General features: G+C 42.8%; 1 protein-coding gene across 2 annotated transcripts in view; it reads right to left on the minus strand.

The window, feature by feature from the left end:
- The window catches only part of LOC311056338 (uncharacterized protein), a 50,906-nt gene extending 31,516 nt beyond the window's left edge, over positions 1-19,390 (minus strand). For both annotated transcript variants that reach the window (XM_084072899.1, XM_084072898.1), the window contains exon 1: positions 18,838-19,390. In XM_084072899.1, coding sequence (XP_083929025.1) covers positions 18,838-19,228 — 391 coding nt within the window. In that variant the 5' untranslated portion in view covers positions 19,229-19,390. The remainder of the gene's footprint in view (positions 1-18,837) is intronic.
- Between the last annotated feature and the right edge of the window lie 8,342 nt (positions 19,391-27,732).

Below are 27,732 nucleotides of genomic sequence, written 5' to 3' on the forward strand. Positions count from 1 at the left end.
TACTCCCTCTGCCAATCTAGGGAGAGCTCAGAGCTGAAGTCATGCCTCCTTCAATGCATGAGGGCTAACAAGCCTTCTTATCACCGGACGGAGGGGAGTTTCCCCGGCTTGGACGTAGCGTGTGGAAGGAACACGTTATTCCAACCAGTTTCTTTCCCCTCCATCAGGCGCCCCGGCTGACCAGGGGGAGGCAGTATAGAGACCAGGATTACTGCATGTTTTTGTGAGGGTACCTGCCCTAGGGGACACGGGGAGAACATGCAAACTCCACACAGAAAGGCCCTTTCGCCAACCCCACCTAGGGTACGGGCACTGATGACACTGCCTATTTCTTACCTAAACTGTATAAAATATCCCTTACAACATTGGTTCTCAAAGTGGGGTCCGGGGACCCCCAGGGGTACTTGAAGGGGTTCCAGGGGGTCCCCAGCTAAATGATGGACAGGAACCAAATGGGCCCTTATGGGTCTGTAACTCTGAGAGTTAAATTAACATTGATTTTAAGATATGAATTGGGGTCCCAGAGACATAAATGCCATTAAATGGGGGTCCGTAGCCTAATGCATGTAAAACTGGGGGTCCTTGAAATTAAAATGGTTGAAATCACTGCTAGAGAGCCGTAAAAATCTTCTATTATGGGGGTCCCTGGCTTATCTTTTCAAATGGGGGTCCGCGGTCTAATAAGTGTCTATTTGGGGGTCCTTGGCACGAAGAAGTTTGGGGGTCCTTGGCACGAAAAAGTTTGAGAACCACTGCCTTACAAAGAAGCTGCCAGATATGTGCATCTAACTAACTACTGTCTAGTGTCTACCCTTCTCCCCCGTCTGTGAGCTCTGCTGCCGGGTGTGCAGCTGCCGGCTTCGATCCGCCCGGAGCACCGGAGCTCTCCCCCGCAGCACAGCTATACCTTATTTATGCGGGTGTCACTCATCACCTTGGACACGCCCAATGTATTGCATTCTGCGAATGACCGCACTACAGACATTCGCTTGCAGCTGCTGGTGTGAATTCAGCCAACAGTCTCGCAGTGGCATTGATCATATCGTCGCTGTCGTCGGGCAGGAACCCCTTATCTTTCTCCATACACAACGTCTTGTGTTTTTTTCGTAAATTAACGCAGTACTTGAGCATACTACAGCGTCACACAAAAGCATCCAAAGTAGCAGATCCACAAGCTCGAAACGCGGCGCGAAACGCGGCGCGAAGTGGCGCGTTTTGTGCTTGTAGATCTGCTACTTTTGATGCTTTTGAATTTGAATACTGAAAATATATAGTTTTTCGATGAGGTTTCCACCCGACAGAGACGATTATGCGAGTACTGTACTGTCCATACAAGCCCTTACTTCTGGAGGGATAAGTGCCACATGTATTAACCACTTTCTACCTGGCATCTATATTTCATGTCGTTCTGTGGTGAAAATGTTCACGCTTTGTGATCAACAAGCTCACAAAGCGTCGCATCATGACGTGCTGTGAGCTTTTAGATCGGCTACTTTCACTATTTGTTGGCAAACAAAGTAGTACTATATAGGGCTTAAATGGTTAAGCTGCTCACAGAATGGAATTAATGCCATGTCATCGAAAGGACAACAGGACAGGATGAGGTTGAACCCAGCTGCTACTGGCCTGGGTTTGAACCCTGCTCAAGTGCTGTCTGATCATACGGTCAGCGCACTAATGTATGTTTTCTTGTTTAAAATGTCCATGTTGACCTGGTTTTATGATGGTGCAAGATGGCGGCGCGCAGGTTGCAGCGGCTTTGGGTGTCTCTCCAGGGACAGAACCTTGTATTGCCATTTATGTTCAGTCTGTGTCTTTGTGCAGCACTGTTTCCCTAACAATGGGTCGGGACCCATTTGTGTGTCACGGCACCATTTTTATGGGTCACGAGTAAATATCCCTTTCTTCCGTTTCCTACAGTTTTCTAATTATTTCAAAAGATTTTCAAAAACAGAAAGGAAATGAATAAAATCAAAGAGATTGCATATTGTCTTTTTTTAAGTAGTGTAAATAGCAGATCTACAAGCTTGCAACGTTTGTGAGCTTGTAGATCGGCTATTTTCACTAGTTTGGGTCCCGAGCAGATCTCAAATTTAAATTTTGTCTTGAGCTAAAAAGTTAGTCTAAGTGTTGTACTGTCCCCTGCTGATACTTTTTAATGTTGTTGTGTGTACTTGTTATACACAGATGACAATACATTGATTACAATTGACAATTAATTACCCATAAACTAATCCATACCTGTGGATGCATGCGTCCCAAGTACGTGCAGGCTTTGCCGAAAATACTAATAAACAGCTTAAATTTGGAGAAATTGACAAATCTGCTCGGTCGGTCCCTGCCTATGCCGATGCTCAATGGCCATGTCAGATCGACTAGCTAACCCGTTGCAAGGAGAAAATGGTAGGATGCTACAAAACCATAAGTTTGTCTGAGTTATTGTTGACTTCATTCAGCTGTCCTGTAATCATGTGTTTGTTTCCTCTTGGCAGCAGAAACTTCACCAACCCAGGTTTTATATCTAATTACTGTTTGAAAACAAAGCTTCAATCTCAACAACTTGGCCCACATTAGAAGAACGCCATATGCACACCAATCTTAAGGCACACATCTATTCATATCTATGCAAAATAGCTTCTGTAACCCGTGCTATCACTCTTTATCACTCTGTAAACAAAACGTTTATTTTACTATGGCAAATAAAAGGTTTGATCACTTAAAAGGTATAGTTCACTCCCCCCAAAAATAATTCTATCAGTTAGTCACCCCATGGAGACTTGAATTTATGAATATTTCTTTTGTTTTTGCGTCTAAGCCCATAATTTGATGACCGGTAGCGGTTCCGGTAGGACACAAAGAGTCTCCTTTGTGTCTCCTACCGGAACTGCTGCCTACGGGTCCGCTGGTCATCAAATTATTGGCTTGGGAATGTGACAAAAACAACAAAATATCCATGAATTCAAGTCTCCATGGGGTAGAAAATGAGTGCAGAGTGCACACAAAGTACTGATACAGCCAATTAAAAGATAATTCATAACTTTTTGAATGGTTGTATATGTTGAAATAATAACGGGTGGTTGTCACAAAAATCCCAAGACACACATGGACTTGTCTCACAGCCAAACCAGTGTTTGAGAACCACATGGTCGTAAATGCGTGCGCCTCCATGCAATATGCATGGATTATTCACGGTATCTCTGTCTTTTGCCTGTCTTTTTGCACGTGCCAGTGTCTCGCTGTCTCCCTCCGCCACCGCCCCCTGTCCGTTAAACACATTAAAGCCAGGAAACCATCCGTGTCATTTTATATTGAGCTAAAAAAAAAAGCATTGTTTTATACTTCATATACCACTGATACAGTAACAGGCCTTAAAACCAGGAAACCATCCGTGTCATTTTAGATTGAGCTAAAAAAAAAGCATTATTTTATACTTCATTTACCACTGATATAGTAACAGGCCTTAATGGCACGTCTGTCAGTCAGTTAATGGCAACTCTGTCAGTCAGTGTGTCTGTCTTCCTAACAGATGGACGGACATACAAAGCTCCATGTGTTCAGTACAGCGTGTCTATTGAAGTGCTTGTGATGATGGTCTCTATTTGTTTCCATGTAAAACAACACATAGAATGTCCACTTTACGCTGCCACGGTTTAATGCATACCTTCATGGTATAATGTGAGTTGATGAGTAGAGATCTAGATCAATGCAAAATTCTGACCAATCCAAGTCATTATAGATGTGAAAGGGTGGATATGAGAGCAGATTTAAAGCTGCAAGCCGAAACTTGAATGGTTAATATGACGTTATTTTAACCCATCAGTGTGGTATAGAGCATTGGTTCTCAAAGTGGGGTCCGGGGACCCCCAGGGGTACTTGAGGGGGTTCCGGAGGGTACCCAGCAACATGTGTAAATATAGCATCAGAATAATTATGACCTTTTATACTTTGGCTATTCAAAAATAGCAGCTATACAAGCTAGATCTGCTATTTTTTTTAAATCGTGAAAATGTGTGCAAATCTTTGAATATATATATATTTTTAAAGCGAACATTTTTAACTAAAATCTTTGCTTCTGGGGGTCCCTGGAACAAAATATTTTGATGGGGGTCGGCGGCCAAATACATATAATTTTGGGGGTCCTTGACATGAAAAAGATTGAGCACCACTGATATAGAAACATACGTTTTTCAGAAAACTGTTGAGATTTAGGAGACACGTAGGATCGGCTTCAGGTCTCAATGGGTTATGACGTTATTTTAACCCGTCTGTGTGGTATAGAGTATGTTGTGGGTTTTTTTTTGGATGAGAAATGAGACATGTTGATTTACCTTTGTGTGTTAACATTATTATCAGTTGATGAAACCTTTACATTTATAAAAGCTACGTAAATGTACTCTGCTTTCATGCCAGCAGACTGGAGTAGACCCTGAAATCCTATGTTTTGAATCGAGAATCGTTTTGAATTGAGAATCGTTTTGAATTGAGAATCGTTTTGAATTGAGAATCGTTTGTTTTGAAAAAAATCAGAAAAAATAGGAATTGTGACCCCAAGAATCGGAAAACGAATCGAATCGTGAGATAGCAGACGATTCACAGCCCTACTTGGTAGTACAGTATAACACTGTAGATCGCTGTGGATGGCTGCAGTACTGCAATCTGTCCCTTTTGCTGCGAGCAACTAACCTCCTCCCTGCCTAAAAGAGAGCTTTTTCAGACTTTCATGTTTAGTTTCTTGTCGCCTATATGCTGCTTCAGAGGCTGTTCCACTTCGACAAGAAGCTATTTCTGGGGGACGTCGTCAGCAGCATGCAGTGAGATCTGTAAATATTGGAGCAGTAAGCAAAAGCCTTTTTCTTTTCTTTTTTTTTTTACTGCTGGCTCATCTGCAGAATAATATGGATTTTGTGTCTGAAAGATGCATAACAGGCAGGAAGTGGACCGCCAGCCAGGTGGTATTTATGTATTAGGCCCTTCATATAAAATTTATGTCACCTAGAAAACACACTGGCGAAAGCTCCAACAGGATCGAACAATAACCGAAACCCAGAGAGAAAAAAATAAAGTGGAAAAGACGGACACAGCAAGAAACGTAAGAGTAATATTAATATTAGATGAAGACAGACAAAGACAAATAAGCGACAAAGCTCAGAGACCAAATACACATTTGACTAAGAGGCTGCAGCAAAGACTTACATTTTTTGCCATTCAAAACTTCTATTGAGGTTATTGAATAAAGATTCAACGTCATTATTATAATTACATTTAAAAATCCTCCAATAATAATCAAACATTCTATTAACTCATTGAGTGCCAGAATTTTTTTATTTTTTTTAAACGTTTGGCAATTCTGGCACTCAATTTTACTACCTATGAGTATGTAAAAGAACAGAAACAAATAAACAAAAAATATTTAAAAATGATGTTGTCCCAGTGCCAGAGTTTTTTTCACAGAAAACAAAAAGTGCTTAGGAAGCGAGATACAGCCTTTTTCAGTTCTAAGTTAAACAAGGAGTGGATGGAGCTGCACACCTTCAGATGATGATATCTTGGGTTCTGAACATGTTTTTCCAAAAAAAAAAAAAAAAAAAAAAAAAAAATTCATTTTTATGCAAATTTTTCAAAAACACGTCAAACACATTAATGGCACGTTGAGCCATAGCGCTAAAAACACGTGAAACACGTTAATGGCACTCAGTGAGTTAAGCAGCACTTTAACACTAGAATGACGGGGAATTCCATAACGGTGAAAATGGCCATGGTCATTTGGACTGCTCTCTAAATATTTGCACCTAATTTCCATTTTTTGGCAGGTTTGCAACGGACACACAGGCAGTCTAACCTCTTCCCTGTATGTGTTGGCTTGTAATATGCGCCATATTGCCTGTGATCTGAGTCATTCATCTTTATAGGGGTGTGTGTGTTCCTGCGACATGGGGGTGTGTGTCCTTAAAGGTGCAGATAGCTATTAGAGTCAGGGTCCCCACGGTCATGAAATTCCTGGAAATATTTTGAAATTAAAAAAGAAATAATCCAGTACTGGAAAAGGTTTGGAATTGATCAAACATCAAGGGTCCTGGAAAAATATTTGGCTATGCATTGTTTTTGGCTATTGATTTTTTTTAATACAAAACCTTTTCATAAACATGTATAACATTACACGAAATATGTAACATAAGTAGTTTTTCGCCGAACAGGCTGTGTAACACCCCATCCGCACTGCCAGCGATGCGACGTGACGCGGCGCGACGCGAGCGGGCGATGAAATCTCATTAAAATACATGTTTTTGAATGAGACCGTCCTTACCTACCGCAAGCGACAACGAACCGTGCAACGACGTCGTCCACCCCTCCTATTTTCGCTCGCAGGCTCTATTTGAGCGAGGTTTCGCGGCTGTGCCCCAGCCCCAAACACTTTTTATTGTTTTTTATTTATTATTTTGCTACACTGCCTATCTTTGGGCATTGTACATAGGAGTAAGAGACACATTATTGCGCTGAATGATTGTTATATAGGCCTGGAAATTGGGCTAAATATTCTGGAAAAGTTTTGGAAAAGTTTTGGAAATTCATTGCTAAAAATGTGTGGGGACCCTGAGTTCCCTCTGCAGCCCTCTCCCCAGCACTGGAAGCCATGACTGCCTGTGATCAACACAAATCCAATACATCAAACCTCGCACTGAGAGGTTTAATCTCAAACGACAGAAACCAGTTACTAATAACCTACATCACATATTATTATTATTGTTTTTATTTAAATTTAAAATCAAACGGTTCTCATGATCTACATGGGAACGGCGTGGTTCCAACGTGGATCTCAGAATTAATGTGGACAGCCTGTGATGTCAGTCATCTGTGACGTCAGCCGTCTACGTACGACACAGTGGTCCCCAAACTGGGGAGTCCCCAAATTAATTTGCAGGGTTTCAGTCAGGGTTGCCAGATCTGCTTATTATAATTTCCCCGCAAGATTTTATTTGAAAATAACCGATCTACAAGCTCACAACGCGTCGCGATGCGACGTTGTGAGCCTGAAAAGTTTGGGAACCCTTGGTCTATGACATACAGTATCTATGACTCAGTGCGATCACAGCCCTTTTGACTTCTATTATAAAATTTGAGTTAAATGTTTATATAAAACATACTTTTAGGTGGATGTACTTCTTTGGCCACAGCACAGTACACATGAGCAGCAGTGTGTGAACGTTGAATCTCTAATTTTTAACCCCATTGACCCTATAGCGTCCCTATTCTGAGCAAAACTACACTGTGGAGTAGCAGCAGACATTTCTACTGTATCTGAATGTGTGCCACTGTATATAATAGATGTATGAATTATTGAACACAAGAAGCCTCAGAAATATACAGACTGGTTGCCATGGCGTTGGCGTGACCTTTCCGCTGATTGACAAGCCAAGAGGTCAAACGACATCTGTCCATATACGTGGGGAAAGGGGCCTCGTGTGAGTCCAGTACACACTCAGCACATGGCATGTGTGTTACCGGCGGTCAAGTCTTAAAGACGGCTCACTGCACGTAATTTATCGTCGGCCCAAAGGAAACGTTTAGGCAAAAAACGTAAAAATAACAATGAAGCAAAGAGAGGTTTTAAAAGATTTACAAACATTTGTGCGTTTTAGGCACTTCAGTCGATTTTCCTCGTCCAGAGTAACTTAATTAAAGCAACGGCACTGTAGTGTAAGCATTCGCCGTTAATTAGTTTCGCGCACGCACACACACACGCACACACACACACAGGCCCAACAACACAACCACACATTTTGCTTTAGAGCAGTTCAATGTGATGAGTCTTGTTTCGTTTAGATTACCGTAGGATAAAACTCACTCTGAATAAAATAACCCACCCCAGGCACACACACACACACACACATTTATATATACATATTATTTCCACATTCATTCTCTGTTCCTCTTTGTGGTTAGATTCTCTTGATTTGGCGTGCAGACATGCTCACGCATGTGTGCAGTGCACGCACACACGCACACGCACACACACACACACACACACACACACCCTCACCCGCCCCCCCCCCCCAACCAGCTTCCTCTTTATGTATTCACAGTTTAACGATATAAGATGTGGTGTATTGGCTCAAGTCCACCAGTTGCACAAAAGATGTTTTCTCTTTCTGGGACACAGGAGGTTGTATTCTGTTCAGATAGCCATCAGCACAAGTCCAGCCACTGTGTGTTCTAGGACAGTGGTTCTCAACCTTTTCAGGCTGTGACCCCCCACAATAATCATATTTGAACTGGGGACCCGCCCCAAAATAATCATATTTGAACTGGGGATCCCCCACCCTGACAAGCACTTGGAATTACCCAATTCCAAGTGTGAGCTTGTAGATCGGCTATTTTCACAATGTTTTCCTCTTTCTAACTTAAAGGTCCTTCAATTGTAACTTTAGAAATGTGCAGATACCCTGTGTACACTTATACTGTATGTTGGTTTGTTGACTGTTGAGTGAGAAAACAATGTTGCACAATGTTGCAATCATTTAGGGACCCGCAGTTTGGGAACCACCGTTCTAGGACAATGGTTCTCAATCTGTGGGCCGGGGCCCACTGGTGGGCCGCGAGGATATTGCAAGTGGGCCCCCAAATAATTGGCAAAACACTTCAGATTTGAATGATAATATAAAAAATATTATATGTGAAAAAGGCCTTGAAAACCTTGTAAATGTTGTTTTCATTGCGATACTGCTACACAGGAACTCAAAGTACATGGAACGCCGTAGTTCCATTGATCCAAGCCGGAACACCATCGATTTAATTGGCCACAACAACATGCTGGCGGCTGTCGCGTTAAGTGGTCAGATGGGTGGGCTCGGCTGTGGGGCTTTTCAAGTGGGCCCTGATGCAGAAAAAGTTGGGAACCACTGTTCTAAGTTAAGATAGCATATTGTCGGGCAGAAACCTCTCATCTACATATTTTATGTTTTAGTGTTTTTTTCGTAAATCAACGCCCTACTTGATCATATACAGCGTCACACAAAAAGGATAAAAAGTAGCAGATCCACAAGCTCGAAACGCGGCGCGAAGCGACACGTTTTGAGCTTGTAGATCTGCTACTTTTGATGCTTTTGAATTTGAATCCTGAAGAGTAACAGTTTTGGACATGAGGTTTACACCCGACATGGAGGCGATGTAATGTATTCTTCAGGTAAGCCTTAAATAGCCTCAAACATGCACTGCAGTACAGACAAAACGGTGTTTGTGTGCTCTCAGATAGCTCCCCCCCCTCCCCCTCCCTCAAATGTGACCTGACCCTGGCCTGCCTACACACACACACACACACACACACACACACACACACACACACACACACACACACACACACACACACACACACACACACACACACACACGCCATTGTGAGATGTCAGATATTAGCACCTTAGTCTCGGGGCCAAGGAGGGTAAAAAGGTGACGCCCTGCGTTTTGTGAGGTCTGGGCCTACATGAGGTTTGTCTCAGCAGGTCACACATGACCTTGGTGTACCAGGTTCTACGGTTCAGAGAGACCCGACAGCTGCACACAGAGCAGGGAGACTTGTTGTTCTCACCATATTAATGTCGTCGGTAAATAGCGCCAGGTTTTATGTCCATTTTCAGGAACAAATGTAGAAAAGGTCAATATGGAAAATAGTGCCCGTCCGACAGCCCCGACTGATGCCAGAAGTTTGAGTTCGATACCATCCCACTGGCAGAGAGTACTACATAGACCACCGTTTACAGATTTTGACCGATATTTTGTCAAAAAAAACATTTTCTAATCAATTACAAAAACTGGGAAAAAAAACTATTTGACAACATTTAACTAATACATTTAATTTATTTAAACACTTAAGTCCTATAACTTTTTCACTTAGAATGACAAGCCCAAAATATAGGGATGGAAATAGAATAAAAGGTTGAAAGTTGACAGATGTTTGTCTCAGCAGGTCACATGACCTTGGTGTACCAAGTTCTAGCAACCTGATGGTTCAGAGTTAGTACCTGACAGCTGCAGCTGCACACAGAGCAGGGAGATATAAATCTCCTCTTCCTCTTCTGGGGGTCCCTGGCACAAAACATTTTCAGATGGGGGGGGGGGGGGGCGTGGGGGTCCACGGCCAAATACATATCATTTTGGGGGTCCTTGGCACGAAAAAGTGGGGAAAAGAGGGCATGTGTAGAATCTTAATGGGTCATTAATGTATCGTCAAGTTTTCACTAAACTTCAGGAAATAGCGCCAGGTTTTATGTCCATTTTCAGGAACAATGTAGAAAAAGTCAATATAGAAAATAGACTGAAGCCAGAGGTTAGAGTCCGATGCCATCCCGATGGCGGAGAGTCCTACCTAGACCACCGATTACCGATTTTGAACGATATTTTGTCAAAAAAAAAAAAAAAAACGAATCTATTTGAATAACTTAAGATTTTATCAAAATGTTCTATTTGAGAACATTTATTTAAACACATTTATTTAAGCCCTATAGCATTTTCACTTCCAATGACATGCCCAAAAATATAGGGATGGAAATAGAATAAAAAAGGTTGAAAGTGGCAACAAATCGGGCCACATAACTGCCGATACCGATGTCGTCAAAAAGAAATTAAACACTTTTCAACAAATGACCGTTCCATCCACTGGATCCACAAATGGAAAAGACTTATTTCAGCAATGTGATGACAAATAATTCACCTAAAATCGTCTTCTCTCCATTTCTCCACTGCGTCTGATTTTCAGTTAAATGAACACACATGGAGGTACACAGCTACATTGTGTAGTAAGGAAGTACACAGGAAACGTTACTGTGTCACATTGTCTTGACTCTCAGCGTCTGGTCCACACTCCATACATATTCGTCTTCATCATCATCATTACTTTTAGGTCATCCACCACCCCCCCACCCCCCCCAGCCACGGCCTACATATCTGAACTCAATGGGTTAAGAACAAAGCTTCCACAGCCATGAAGGCCTGAGGTCGATTCTAAAAAACGACCTCAAGATTGCGCCACGCTTCGAGCTTGTGGATCTGCTACAACAAAAAAAACACAAAAAGTTAAAATGCGGAGATAATAGGTTTCAGGCCGACAGCAACAATATATATAGCTAACCGAAATGACACAGAGGCGTTCAGCAGTTTAAACAACCTATTCCATGTTCCAGGTCTAAATTGGTTTTAAGGGGAACTATTTGTTTTAGGCCCTGCAGGTATCGCATACAAAAAAAAAAAATTACATAACCACAGCAAATGTACAATATCAGCAAACAAACAAAAAAGTAAAACGAAAAATGAAAACCCAATTCAATATAAAATAGGCCAGGCCGCTTGGAGCAGCCTAAGGCCTTGTGTTGTGTTGTGTGCGGTGGTAAATAACACAAATACAATACAGCCATCTGTACATAATTCGGCAGAGAGATGGGGTGCATTAGCAACAGCTTGATGTACAGAGAGGACAGCCCTACCCTGAATCACACACACACACACACACACACACACACCCCACCCACTCCAAAAACCACCCCACCGCCATACGTATACAATGATTACACACCCCCAAGAACCAAGATGGCGTTACCTCCATTACATAGGTGACTTATCCATCCATCCACACAGCAAACACACACACACACACACACACAGTGCACACGCACCACTAACTCTACATTCACATGGCAGACATCCACGCTAGCATAGCTTACACTGATTAGCCGTTGTTGTATCTGCTTAACCACTTAAGCCCTATATACTTTGTTGTCATAGGATAGGATGAATGGAGAGAAAGTAACCAATCGCCAAGCTCCCCATGCATCGTGGTGCGATGTGAACTTGTAGATTCTTCGTTCTTTTTTTCTACTTTTTTTTTTTTATGTGTTAAAGTTTTTACAAGATTTTGAAATGTTTTGCCAATAGACCAGATCGGAGTGTTTTTGTAAACAAACAAGCAGAGTGGTATTTACGGGTAGAATGTCTCTATTTGATATTTACACAATATCAGGGTGAACTAAAGAAGAAAAGAAACAGCAACAGCACACTCACCAACTCTGTGCAAGTATCCCAACATTTTATTGCAAGCTTTTGGTCGTGTTGACCTTCTTCAGGCAATGCCTGCGGTTGCAGTTTTTTTTGTTTTGTTCACCCTTATGTAACTTAGTTCAGCTCCAGCACCTCACCCAAGTGTTTGTCTGTTTGTTTGTTTTACGGATGAGCGGTGGTTTAGTTTACTTTTCATATTTACACAATATAAAATGTTAGTCAGCCTGTGGATATTTAAAGCAAAATAATATATTTATAATAGCCAATAACAATACCATAAGTGTCCTGTTCTTCCAGACATGAGGTTACTGAATAATACTGCTCCGATGCAACGCTGCCGGCGTTTATACATGGATATAAATCTTTGGCTGTGGTGATGTGAAGATAATTTGGTCTATAATTACAATGACATGCCCAAAAGATAGGGACACCAGGTTTGAAGTGGTTAACCCATTCAATCCGGGGAAACATGTGTGTCATTTTAGATTTTTCTGGCTATTCAAAAATAGCAGATATACAAGCTCGTAGCGCGGCACCGAGTGCCGCGCTACGAGCTTATAGATCTGCTATTTTTGAAAAATCGTGAAAATTTGTGCAAATCTTTGAATATATAGGGAACATTTTTGACTCAAATCTTTGCTTCTGTGGGTCCCTATTACAACATATTTTGAGATGGGGGTCCGCAGCCAAATGCATATAATTGTGGGGGTCCTTGACATGAAAAAGTTTGAGAACCATTGATATAGAAATATATGTTTTTAAAAAAAAAACTGTTAGGATATAGAAGACAAATTATATATATTCAAAACATTTGCACAAACGTTTCACCATTCTTTCAAAAATAGCAGATGTACTAGCTCGAGCGCTGCGCTATGAGCTTGTAGATCTGCTATTTTTGAATAGCCAAAGAAATCTAAAATGACACATTCTTTCCCGGTCTAAATGGGTTAAGATGCACACACACACACACACACACACACACACACACTCTCACGCAGAGACTTGCTGAGCAAGAGTGCGCATGCGCGTGTCCCTCTGTACTCTCACACGCAACTGTCCTCTCTCGCATGCGTGCACACATCTACACACTTGAGCAAAAAACACGCAGCAGAGACTAGACACGCAACGCAAGCCCCCTCCCCCCTCCCCCCTCATGACAAGAGACATGCCAGGCTCAAGGGCTCCGCAGCTTTAAGGCCTGTCTGGACAACAGACAAAAGACAACTAACCGGCTCCATGTTGTTGCATGAGAAAATACGGTATAGTGGCATTTTATATATTATACACCACTTATCCTGAGAAACTTAAACAAATAAATATACAAAAACAAAACAATACAATATTTTTTTTTACAGATTCATTTCCCCTATACCAGCAGTAATCAGTCACTGGGGTAGTGTGGTGGTGTTTACCTGCAGAAACTTGTTTGTTTTGTCTTTTTTTGTTTTTGTAGACGGGGATGTTTTTTGGGCTAAAAAAGTGAAAACACCAAAACACAACGAGAGAGCAATGTGTTTCTGCAGGTAAACACCACCACACTACTGCAGTGGCTGATGGCTACTGGTATAGAGGGAAATGATGGGTAAAAAAAAAAGTATATATTGTTTTGTTATGTAAACACAGTGCAAAGTTACACACTATGCCTTTAAAACAAGCAAAACTACGGAGTAAAGATCCATTCTCTGTCATCCAGCATGGAGTCCGGAGGGTCAGCGCCACAGTGTTCAGACAATGACCCTGAGATTTGACAATGTCAGTTAAACAGGAAGTGCCATGATAATTATATGTATATAAACATTTCTAGCAAGACAAAGCCACACATCCATGTACTGTTTATATATCATATCATTGCTGTCGGGCAGAAACCTCCTATCTCCATATATTCACTTTTTGTGTTCATCCTACAGCGTCATACAAAAGTATCAAAAGTAGCAGATGTATACAAGCTCGAAACGCGGCGCGAGGCGACGCGTTTTGAGCTCGTTGATCTGCTACTTTGGCTGTTTTTGAATTAGAATCCTGACAAGAAACTGCTTTGGACATACTGTATGAGGTTTCCACCCGACAGACGATACACGCCAATCCCCACTGAACAAAACTGGGGGACGGCCGGCAACCGACGGGCAGTGCAGTGCGTCTGTCGAAGGCATTATCACACTCAGAGGTTAGAGGCTAGCCTTCATTATATGAAAACGAGTCTTCCCCCTTTGATATGGCCCACACACACACACACATGTTCACAGTCACACACACACACACACACACACACACACACACACACACACACACACACACACAATACACTTCAAGGCTGAACACAAACCCTCTCTCACACACACACACACACACACACAGAGTACCATAAACACACACAGACATTTAGGTCAGGAGCCCAGCATGTTAAGGTCAGGGGTCGAATTGTTACGAGGCCAGATCCATGTTGAAACGTAAATCCATGCCTATCCTAGCGTTACAATGAAGATGACATGTTGTGACGGGGGTGCATAGGAGGTGGAAGTGTTACGAATCCCCTTCAGTTTGTACAAATCATTAAAAGAAGCCCTCGGTTTTGTTTATTTATTTAGAGCCGGGGATGATTTAAACTGGGGGAGGGCTTTGAACCAATACCACAGGATATTACAGGAAAATATGCCAGCAAATCTGTCCAGGCTTAGAATTGTTTTTTTTTTAACGGGAATGAATCACTGACATATTCAGTTCGGGGGCAAGAATTTAATACAAACATGTTGTCGGATTCGTACAGAGTATTTTTATTGAAATGATTTGCAGCTTTTATGAGTTTAGTGACTGAAGGCCATACATTTTCATGGGGACAACAAACAGTAGTTGACTACTGTTACAGCAACTTAAAGGGTGGCCTTTTTAAAGTGGAAAAACACAATTCTGTACCAGTGCCTGCCAGTACAAACGGGTTTCAAGTTGGGATTTAAAAGATGGCAGAAGGTTCTATTGTGTCCCTCACTCAAATATCTGTTTAAGGAGAGTGTCAGCCAAGCGCTTAAGATGGACATTATGTCATCTGAAGCTCCCTAATCACTAATCGTGCGATAGATTATTAAACATGTAAAGGACACTCCTCTTTCCTGGTGTTTTAGCTCTACTATGATCAGGGGCTGAGGGGCGCCGCTGGCCTGGTGGTTAATGAGCATACCACATATAGGCTCTAATGCCGCCTGACAGCTTGTCACTCCCTGTGTCTCTCTCCCACTTTTCCTGTCTCTCTCTACTGTATACTATCAATAAAGGCAGAAAAGCCACACACCCCCAAAAAAATCGAATACGATCTTTATTGATTCTTATGATCAAATCTACAATGATTTCCTTTGATTCAACTATGATCTCTGTTGATTCATATCTACTGTTATCTCATATCTACTATGATCTCTAATGATTCAAATCTACTATAATGTTCTCTAATGAGTAAATCTTTGTATTGATTCAAATTACTATGATCGCTATTGATTCAAATCTACTGTGATCTCTTTTGATTCAAATCTACAATGATCTGTCGATTCAAAACTACTATAGTATAGTAATAAATGCACTATAATCTGATCTCTATTGATTCATGTCTACTATATACTCTAGTCTAGATCTTATCTTATCTAATATGATTTATATTGATTCAAATCTACTATGATCTACTGTGTTTTCATTCAAAAACTACTATGGTCCTTATTGAATAATATGATATGAATTATTGATTCAAATATAGCATGATTTCTATTGATTGATTCAAACTGGAGCCATGTTTATGTGAACTGGGCCATCAGAAGCAGTCAAGCAGATTAGTGGTGCATTACAAGCACACATCTGCAAGTTAAATTAAACTTTTCAAGAGGGAGTAGCAGTGTGGAAGGACTGTGCAGCAGAACACAGGAACACAATACACAAAATCACAAAGACACAATAATGGACAATGTTGGGTACCAAAAATGGCAGAAGACAGTTTCCCCCTGCATATTAACTTTTGTGTGTGTGTGTGTGTGTGTGTGTGTGTGTGTGTGTGTGTGTGTGTGTGTGTGTGTGTGTGTGTGTGTGTGTGTGTGTGTGTGTGTGTGTGTGTGTGTGTGTGCCAAAGCGTCTAAAAGAGAATGTATTCAGTGCTTGGACAAAGGTCGTAAATTACAGCTGGCCTCTGACAGTCTGAAGAGAAAAGAGGAGACATCCTGCTGTGTCTGATAAAAAAGAAGAAGGAGGAAAAGAAACAAACAAAACACCTGTCTGTCTGTCTGTCTGTTTCTGCCACTACCCATCAGAGAGGCAGTGGCTACAGCAGAGACAGTGCCATTGGGCGATGCCACACGCCACGCCACAGTCTTTGGTCTGCCACTCTGCCAATCCAGAGAGAGCAGAACAAGAAAAACAATATCACCAGTACCACCTCTTGCCCCCACTGTGTGTGAGTGTATACGCTTCTGGGTGTTTGCAGTTTGCACGCCATAGTGCGTGTGTGTGACTGTGTGTGTGTGTGTGTGTGTGTGTGTGTGTGCGTGCACGCACAAGCGTGCGCATTGTTCGCATGCCATATCAAGAGAATTTAACCACATAGGGGAACAGAGAGTGAATGCGGAAATAATATGGTTTCCTTGTGGCACTCAATTTATTAGACACACAGATACACAGTCAGATTAGATTAATACATAATATATCATGTCTGTCTGTATAATTATTATAGTGTTTCAAATGGACAGATAATAGAACACAAGTTGTATTGACCTGAACTACAGGAATATTTATCTTCAGTTTGATCATTATTCCTCTTGCTCATGTCTTCATTTATCATGGAGCTGATGACAACCCCAGTGTCTCATCTATCCATCTGCCCGTCTATCCAATCCATCCATCCATCCATCCATCCGTGTATCCTGCCCATATATCCATCTGTCTATCATTGATGCACCAGTGAGTATGACAAGGCAGCTGCAGGTCAACACAGGACAAAACAACAAGCTCACTGTGGCATCCCGGCAGGCTAGGGCGTGCGTAGTGCGTACTGTCGGACCGGGCTGGATGTGTCGGTGGTTTGAACCCGGCTTCTACCTTTGTGATATCTCAGCATGGTAACCGGAGCACTCGCCCCAAAACACACTCACCCCAATTTTTGGGGGGCGGAACGCTCGCCCCCAGCGGTTCTTGTATTGTTTTTTACTGAGGTTAAGGTTAGGAATACGTTTAGGGTTAGGCATAGTTTTACTGAGGTTAAGGTTAGGAATAAGGCTAGGTTTAGGCATAGTTTTACTGAGGTTAAGGTTAGGAATAAGGTTAGGTTTAGGCATAGTTTTACTGAGGTTAAGGTTAGGAATAAGGTTAGGTTTAGGCATAGTTTTACTGAGGTTAAGGTTAGGAATAAGGTTAGGTTTAGGCATAGTTTTACTGAGGTTAAGGTTAGGAATAAGGTTAGGTTTAGGCATAGATTTACTGGGGTTACGTTTAGGAATAAGGTTAGGTTTAGGCATAGTTTTACTGGGGTTACTTATAGGAATACCACCGGATTAGACCCCGGGGCGAGCGTGTTTTGGGGGCGAGCGTTATTGTATTCCTCAGCATCCATCACGAGCAGACAAGTTGATCACAATAGCACAGTGATTCTCAAACTTTTTTGATGTCAAGGACCCCCTCAACTCTGAGAATTACAGACCTGTAAAGGTCCATTTGGAAACCCCTCAAGGAACACTGAAGGTCCCTTGTCCCCACTTTGAGAAGCACTGCACTTACTTAGTGCACTAGCAGTGCAACGCTCAGAAAACACACAGCCTCATTTTACCAACTTCTTCTACACACTGAAACCACATCTAGACTCCTGGGTTCTGAGAACCCTGAACTACTGTTCTCTACCAGGTACTTGCCTGTCTCAGCTCCCTCAGGTCTAAATTGAGTCCATGACTAGGCAACAATAATTAAATTAAAAGTATACACAGATTAAGTGTCTCAGTGTATATCACTCACTGAAAATCTCAGCATATCACTTTTTGGCATAAAGACCTCATATCTTGCTGCTGGGGGGGGGGGGTTCTCTTTACTTTTAAAAGGCTACAAGCAAGCGAGTCCCTTTGTTTCTCTGTAGTTTGTCAGAGATCTGCTTTCTTCTAGTGTTTTAGAAACCCTGTCTATACTCTCAACACTCAAAAGAGATTTCACTTGGGTCCAAAGCTTCCTTCTTTGTCCAAGAAGCACCACCAGAATGTCACCAACTGCCAATTAAAACCAATTAAAAGTTGGTCACCAGTCTCCACTGGAACACCAGGGGGGCGTGTTACAGTGTTACTACAGTGTTACAGTGTCGCTGTGCCCACATTTTCATATTTGTCTGTGTGACTGTCGCTTCTTTGTCCTGTTTCCCCCCTCCACTCTCTCTCTCTCTCTAGCCTTAGTTACAACATACATGTCAGTGTGTAGTGTTTCCCTATCTATAGGCCCCTGTGCGCCCTGCCTGCCAGCCGCAGAAACGCACACTTCAGCCGCGCACTGTGGAAATGCAGAGTGCTCATGTAACTCAGAAGAGTGTGAAAATGGAAACCACATGGACCCACACAAACTAAAGGGTCATTTTTGGTTCCATCTGCTCACTCTCTCTCGGAGTTACGGGTTTCCAGTCCACAGTGTGTGTAAGGACTGACTGTGGGCCTGCTTTACAGAATTACGTAATGAAACGCGTGTTACACTGGAGCCTGTTTGTTGCAGACACTAGAAGTGTGTCCGTCCGTCTGTGGGTGCCTGTGTGCGTGTGTCTGTCTGTCTCTGTGTGTGTGTCGTGTGCGTAACCCTTACCCACGACCCGTCCTTTCTGCTCCAGCCTGCGCGTGTCTGTGCCGTGGCCGTGGCCGTGTCCATGGTTGTGGCCGTGGCCGTGGCCGGGGGTGTGTGCGTGGTGCTCGGGCTTTGTTCTGTCTCCGCCCGCCCTGGCGGCAGCGGCAGCCGGGACCGTGGGGTTGTTGTTGCCGCCGCCGTCCCCTCCGCCGGCCTTACGTTCTCCCTCCCGGGACTGCAGCCTGACGGTGAGCCGCTGGTTCTCCTGCTCCTTCACGGCGGTCTCCAGCAGCAGGGTGTTGAGGCTGGACCCCACCGTCTTGCTGATCTCCTGCACGGCCAGCTGCACCACTTGCTCCAGCACGGACTCCAGCTGCCCTTGGAAAAACGAAATGTACACGGCGCCGTTCATGGTTTCTTTTTCTTCTCCTCCTTCTGCTCGGTGAGGGCTCTTTCATTCTTCTCTCTTCTTCTCCACCTTCCTCCCCGCCTCGGCCCGCCGTTACCTACAGAATATTACATAAAAAATGTTGTACACAAAGTCAGCACTTAAAGTGATTGAAGCGACTACCTCCTCCTTTCCACCAGCAGCACAGCAGAGCGCCGTGTGTGTGTGTGTATGCCAGTGTTGCCATATTTTGTGAGAGAAACAAGCAACCAGGTCTATGAAAACAAGCCCAAAAGAAGCAACTTAGGCCACATGAGGCATGAGCACTTTTAAACCTATATGCATCGGCTAGCCGATCTATACGCTTGTAGATTTGCTATTTTCAAAAAAAAAAAGTCTGGAAGAAAATGTGGAACATTTCAACATCACAAATCTTGAATGGGGGGTCCCGGTCCCTGGTACAGAAATACATATTAATTTGGGGGTCCTTGACATGAAAATTGTTGAGAACCATGGTTTAAACAACATTAGGAAACAAGTCCAAATAAGCAACTACACTTTAGAAACAAGCCCAATATTTACAAGATCAATATAACTTTACAGTAAACAAGACCAAAGTCGCTTATAATAAACAGACATGGCAACACGGCTGTATGCGTGTGTACACCCCTTCTGGATGCTGCCGTACTGCACGGCCTAGGCGCGCAGCGATATTTCCCCCATCTCGTGGTTGGTGTAAGTTTGTCAGTCTGCTCTCCTCGCCTTGGCCCGTACGTAACGTGCCCATTCACGCCATTTTGCCTTTGAGAAAACATCAGTCAGCCGCCCCTCAAATCATGAGCCTCGTGATCTGAGGGAGCCGACGACGATCATGAGTTATTTTTAAAAATCAAATGCCAACTTTCTCTTGTGAAAGCATAGGCCTACGCAAAATATTGATTCATTATTGATCATTACATAAGAAGAACCATTCATGTTTCTTTTGGCCTATTCAGATTTGTTTATTGGCTTTTTTCACATTGTGTAAACAATAAATGACTGTACCATGTACCGTTTAATTAGAATCAGAAATAACCCTCATATGTAAAACCATATAGGAAAAATACACATGCATGGGGGAGGAGATATGTAATAACAGGTTCATAGAATTGTCACTATATATGATCGAGATCTGTGCAACTGGCCTGTAGTCATGACTCATACATGAGTGACAGACAGGTTATGCCTACCCCCCTACACACACACACACACACACACACACACACACACACACACGCACACACGCACGCACGCACACACACACACACACACACACACACACACACACACACACACACACACACACACACACACACACACACACACACACACACTCATGTGTATCTCTCTCCCTGCTCCTGACAGCCATTAAACCAACGTCAACACGACAGTAAACAGTCTCAACACAAACACCAGCGTCCAGTTGTTGATGTTTATGTCCAGTCCTCATAAGGCCTTATCAAACATCTTCTGAGAAACGCTGTGTAAATAAATGCCCGCCACGAAAACTGGCCTGACACATATATGAAACTGTGTGTGTTGTGTGTCTTTAAGAAGCAGGAGGAGGCTCTTTGTTATGATAGGAAATCTCTCTAAGCTGCAGTTTATTATCAGGGATCAGGAAGTGTATTAATACGGTGTGTTCGCGTACAGCCGGACCCCTGCTCTCTGGCCCGATGGGGTCTCTCTGTAGTCTCTAGGCTGAGGGAGGGAAGTCGTCCATTCAGTCTGTTGACGGCTGGGCTGCCTGTAGTGTAGCGCAACGATTCTCAACCTTTTTGTTTCATTTAAGAACCCCCAGTTTGATATGCACATAATTTGCAATTGGACGCTCTTAATCCATAGTGACTTACAGTAAGCAAGGTAAACGCAAGGTAAATACATCACTAGGCCAAGGACATGCACTAGGCCATGGACCCCCATTTCATACACATTTTTATCTCTGGGACCCCAGTCATTTACACTGTAAAATCCTCAGTTTTTAATTAACTCTGAGCATTACAGTCCCAAAAGGGTCAATTTCGACCCCTGGTGGGCCGTCGTTGAGAAACAGTGGTGTGTATAGCGGTTCACAATCACAACCCTGGTCATCAGAGGAGCCCTGGAGCTGTTTAGTTTTCTTCCAGGTAATGTAATGAGCTACCAAATCTGTGTAGCAACTAAAAGGTCACAGGTTTGATTCCCATTTCCCACAGTAGGAATGTATGCTGCTGTCCTCTGGACGGTGAAATGACTGGAAGGTACTATGGTGACCCTGTGTCCATGACCAGAGCATTACACTTTCCACTGAGTGATAATGGCTCAACTCAATGCGACCCTGCATGGGGCTGAGCGATGTGGACGAAATCAAATATCACAATGTTTGCCCAAATACCTCAATATTGATACTGCGATTATATCGATCTACAGGCTCACAATGTCATCAATGTATCGCGATGCAAGACGTTAAAACAAGAATAAGCTTGGAGTCACCTCAAGGTTCCAAGCGAGCTGAGCTAATGCCAAAAGGTGGCGTGAAAACACTGCAATGCCCCAATACCTGCAAGGAAGCTCCTCAATAGATTAGACTTAATTGTCCCAGATTTTTGGTTTCGCCATCTGTTCAGCTTGAAAGACATAAAAACAGTATACAACACAACATAAGACAGCACATAGAATACCGTACATCCATAATTCCACACAAACAACATATCAGCGAGACAGTTTGTTTAATGCTGCAATGGTTGGGTGGACAAAATTCCTACTGAAGCAAACTTCTTCTCAAAGTTCTGTGTCTCTGTCCAGATGGCATTATTGTGACTTGACGATTGAGGGGATGATCAGTGTCGCTTCCTATTGTGAGTGCTATAGGCGTGCGATGGCTTTGTCGTTCATGTCAGATAGTTTAGGTGTAGGAAGGACAATAATCTTGGAGGGAGTACATCACCACGAGTAATACTGGTAATTTAGTTTTAAATTAGACATTATAAATGTGAAATGAAACAATATCGAGCAACTGCATGGCCTATTTCTCACCTAAAATGTTTTCAGAAACTTTTTTGACTGTTTTGACTGAAATAGAGATAGTTTCCAGACAAGTTGCCCTTGTTCTTAATTCAGTGCACTCCTGTACAGAGGGTTGGACATCGCTATGATGATGACCAGCTACTATCTGCAGTCGAAAACTCACTGGCAGGGTTGAGGGTTCTATTCCACTGAATAGAACCCTGATCTGCCGTAAATGAGACTGCTGAAGAGTTTATCTGTCTGTCTCAGAGGAATCAATAAACTAATTGCAGCCAGTATCTGAGTGCTGTAATGTAACCAATACAGTATGTTCAAATATGTTTTTGTGTAAAGCCAATGGTTGTGAATATAGTTTGTATTTGTTGATTGTACTCTAACTTTCAAATTAAGAGAAGCCAAAGACAGACAGACAAACACACACACAGTATGGCAGTATGACAGTATGGACCAACCGTCTTATGAGGGTGATTATGTCCATCTGTGTCTGATGTGTTTCTGTCTGTCTTGTAGATTATTTATTTTATCACATTATGCTGCTGTAACGCCTCAATTTCCCTTTGGGGATTAATAAAGTATATCTCATCTCATCTCATCTCATCTCATTTACTATAGTGTCAATGAAATGGGTCTGGTACAAATTCTGTATTCCAGTGGTTCTCCTCTTGAAAATCTCAAAAGCACCCAAGGCCACACTTTGCGGCCAACCCATCTCACTGCTTATGGGTGGGCTGCATGCATTTTCAATGCATGTTTATTTTAATGATCGAGCAATCGATTGTGTTTCGGACTTGGATCTGCGTAATTTACGTATTTATCTGTATAACACTGAAGATTTTAAGAGAATAAATACCTTGACTTTATATTAATGTTATGTTATCGATAAAGTCTGTGTTTTGCCAATTACTTGGGGGCCCACTTGCGATATACTCATAGCCCACTAGTGGGCCCCAGCCCACAGGTGGGGAACCGCTGCTGCATTCAGTGCATTTAAATGTTTATTGTCTTGTAAACAAAGGATGTTTAGTTTCCAATAGAAACACATAAACTGTGCTGGTCCTAGTCGACGAGGTCATGTTTAACATAATTAACTCTGAAACTACTTGTACCCTAGCTGACCTACTGTATACGATCAAATCTTTCCTTGTCCAACAGGACTGTCTGCATCTCAGATTTCCTACTGTCTGTCTCTCCTACGCTGCCTGTCTCCCTCTCAGATGTCCTGCGATCTCTCCTACACTGTCCCCCTCTCCCATTTCCTATCTCTCCTACACTGTCTCCTTCTCAGCTTTCCTGTTGTCTGTCTCTACTACACTGTCTCCGTCCCAGCTTTCCTACTGTCTGTCTCTCCTACGCTGTCTCCTTCTCAGCTTTATGTTCATCTGTCTTAATAAAGCAAAAATGCCAAGAGGAATGTGCTGTCCAGAACCCTATGAACATTAAACAGCAGGGATCATTTCAAAACACCAGACAGGGGTTCAATATAGTCTGATAAAGTGTGCAAACAGCATGAGACAGATGGCCTTTAATGAAAAGTAATGTCATCGTATCTCGCAAAGAAGGCAAACTGGACAGACTGCTGTCTTTGCACTAACATGTACTTTGATGGATTTGATATTCTCAGTAAAGTTATTGTTATACTAAACACCCTGACCTTGTGTTCCCTATTTTAGGAACATAATTTATGTTCCTATAAGATATGGAACACACAGTCAGGGTGTTGGGGAGGCCTGTTGAGCAGACCTTTTAACCACTTAAAGCCTACGTAGTATATACTTTGTTGCCGGGAGTCCCCCAGTTGGTCTATAGATGGTCCCCTCCTTTTTCCCCTCTACACCAAATCTCTTTGCAGAAATTATCCATCGACAAGCCATCCCCAATACGTCACAATGTGGCGTGTTGTGAACTTGTAGATCTGCTGTTTTTGCCAATTTGCCTATTTTCCGAGAATATTTGCATATTTCTGCCAAATGTTTGCCTATTATACGATACGATACCACTTCATTTGTCAGCTTTCACTGAATGATGTCCACTGTTCTGCTTACCCCTAGCCAGATTCTAAATTTAGCCTCAAAATCGACTGATGAACAAAGGACATCTGTAGTCTGACCTTATTGAATTTTGGAACAAAAAATGATCTATTATGACATTCCTAGAAAGGGATTGATTGATTGATGTACTTTGTTTAGTAAGACATGAGAATATCAGTACATGGAAGTACAAATTCACAATACAAGGTCTACTAAACTGGAAGACTCATTAAGCACTAAGCTTGTTTAAGATGAGATCCCCATGCACACAAATCATGATGACATATAAGAGACAGACAGATATACACACTATGCTAGGTTCATATGGTTAAAGCAAACAAGTCGCCTGGACCTTTTTGTGCAATCCTTGTAGCCTAAATGGCTGACTGCACCTCGTGCTGTTTACATTTCTGTCTAATAAAGAATTCAATCAATCAAAATACGTTGAAAATCTTTTAGAGTACGCAGCCATTGCTCTGTGCCGTGATCTGCGCATTTACTTAAACATCTGAGTTTGGGGGGTTTCCTCATTTTGGAATTTTTGCCCAATTTAGCCATCACCCTCTCATCCCAATGCAGCGGAAATGAACTGCAGTGTGACTCCTCCTGCATGGTTGCTGGACCGTGTATACTGTTGTGCCAAGCCCCACTGTTGGTCTGTGGAGGGTGTAGACAACCACATGCCTCCTGATACACATGGAATCACCAGACGGTTATTATGTCTGACAGTTTCACCAGGAGACGTAGATGTAACACGTGCAGAGGTTCACCCAGTTCACCTACCCTCTGAACAGACCAGCCAGCAGGCCTGGGGCCACGAGGTCATCATGATCACTCATCGAGTTGACAACTTCCCAGTTCCCACCAACAAGCTCTGACAGTTTTGCTCACTGGAGCACCCGGCCAAGCTGGAGGCAATGCTCACGGTAATCAAACCTCTATATGCCACCCAGATGCAAACGTCTGAGTCTCTGCTGGCTTCATGTTGTTTATATCAGTGGTTCTCAAAGTGGAGAGTGTGACGTAAAATCTTTTCAAATCCGCAGCCAAATACATATTCATTTGGAGGTCCTTGTCATGAAAAAGTTTGAGAACCACTGGTTTATGTTGTTTTAATACAATTTCAATTTTAAAGCACTAGATCAATTGCATACAGAGGTGACAGCTTGATGATGATTATAATGATGATGATGATCATGATAACTTTGCCAGACCAGGTCTCTGACACTGACATTGTTTCTCTTATCATATTATCTGAATTAGATTAGCTGTTATCTGATATATCATACACTGTGTGTGTACAGTATAGCTCTGTGTGCTGCTGCAGTGAGGCCTGCCGAAGCTCATAGATAAAACTCAGGAAATCCTATGTTTAGATCCTACATTCTGATATGCGTGTGTACACTGCTGTGCGCACACGCCTGGCCTAAAGTCATGTTATTACGGGCTTTATTCTCAGTATAAGGACATCCAAGCTGCTCATATCCTATTGTTGTTATTGTTGTTGCTGCTGCACTGTGACTGAGTTATAGCCTAAACCCCCGTCCCTTTGTTTGTCTCTTCTGTCTGCGCGGCATATTACATAACCACGTCGGGAACGAGCTCGCGTTCCCACACACGATCCTCTCCTATTACACCGACTGTTCATCGATTATGAGCCTTAAATATCTCGTTACATCACATCATCACAGCTACCGCATGCCCCCCCCACCCCACCGCCTCCACCACGCTGTACACGCCACGGTAGATGCAGTGGAACTGGAAACTGGAAAGCAAGCGCCACGCGTGTTTAATTGACTGCATGCCGCAGCAGCTAAGGAAGGGAGACACTCCCCCCAAAAAAGAGCGCGCGTTAACGGCGTGCGGTGCGGTAAAAACAACAGTCCCCTCTTTGGCCCGGGTGGGAGGAACTATAGATTCATGGTGGGAGGGGCTAGAGGATAATGGCAGATCACTGCCGTGTTGTGTCTTTGTTGTGAGGCGACCGAGAGAACCACACGGCCGCGTTTGATTAGAGACTGAAGCCCCGGCTTCTGTTGCTGCCTGTCTGTCTGTCTGTCTGTCTGTCTGTCTGTCTGCAGGCAGGGGGACCGACCCAACCCGACACGACACGGTCCAGCGGCCCGCCGTCACACTGCGGGTTAATTCTCTCTCTCTCTGCCGCATTGGGACGAGGCTAGAGCGGCTCCAAGCTGCAGAAAACCCCCACGACACTCACCCAACCATCCATCCATCCATTCACCCATCCATCCAGGAAGAACTGCACTGGAACTGCGATTTGTTTGCACACTCGGGCGCATTGATTTCCGTTTTGCCTGCAGCCTTTTTTTTTAGAGAGAGAAATACCAAACACAAACTAAAAGCTGCTGCTGTGTGTACCTTTTTCTATTTATGTAAATCTACCAGCGTGGTCAGAGAGAAAGAGAAGGGGGGGGGGAATACGAAAAGAGGTAACTTGGTGAGAGGGAGAAAGGGGGGGAAAAGAGAGAGGTGGTTACATGACGTGGACATACATTAACGCACAGTCACGGAGTGTGGGTTTTGGCACATGTTGGTAAACTGTGCACATAGGGCCGTTGGTTGCAACAGCGCGGAGGCTTTTTATTGGGCGTGTGTGTGTGTGTGTGTGTGTGTGTGTGTGCCCATATAGGGCCTGTATATACCGCTGTGGCTATAGGGTTCCTTTTACAGACATTTTATTGTCTGACTGGCGGCTTTGGGAACAAGAAGCCCTCCCCCTTAAAGAGTGTTTTTCAAAAAACACACTGGGTTGATGGGTTCACACACGACCAGAGATTTATACAGAATTATAACGTTGAATGACGCTTACTTACTACAGAGGGCTTAATAAGAAGATAAACAGCAGCCTGGGGGGGAGTCAAAAAAAAAGAAAAGTGGAATACATTTTCTCTCATGAGCTTACATAATTGTTTCTTTTGTGGTTTTAGCTACGGAAGTTTTGTTCTGGAGGGATTCATATAAGATTGTATGACTTTAGCCTATTAAAGGGATATTTCACTTTCAAAAAAACTTTCAGTCATTTTATAGTTTACTCAGGCTTTTGTGAGCACCCCAGACCGTTTTTATGTTGTGTGATTCATTATTTAGATATTTAACATTCATTTTATCAGACACGCCCCCTTCCTATACAAACCCATTATAACTTCAAACTCCATTTTTAACATGTTAGATTCATCAAAAACACCCGTCCTTTTTTCTGGTGACTCTCCCTGCCCTCCTAATACGCGAGGGGGCCGTGTTTTTTCGATTACCTTTTTCATTTATTTTATTTAATGTTTTTATTGTATTTACTTTTTTAAATTTTCAAAAAAATATATTAAAAAGAAATGAAAAAAAATATCGAAAAAACACGGCCCCCTCGCGTATTAGGAGGGCAGGGAGAGTCACCAGAAAAAAGGACGGGTGTTTTTGATGAATCTAACATGTTAAAAATGG

This window comes from Gymnoscopelus microlampas (assembly GCF_963454915.1).
Source record: "Gymnoscopelus microlampas genome assembly, chromosome: 11".
Lineage (NCBI taxonomy): Eukaryota > Metazoa > Chordata > Actinopteri > Myctophiformes > Myctophidae > Gymnoscopelus > Gymnoscopelus microlampas.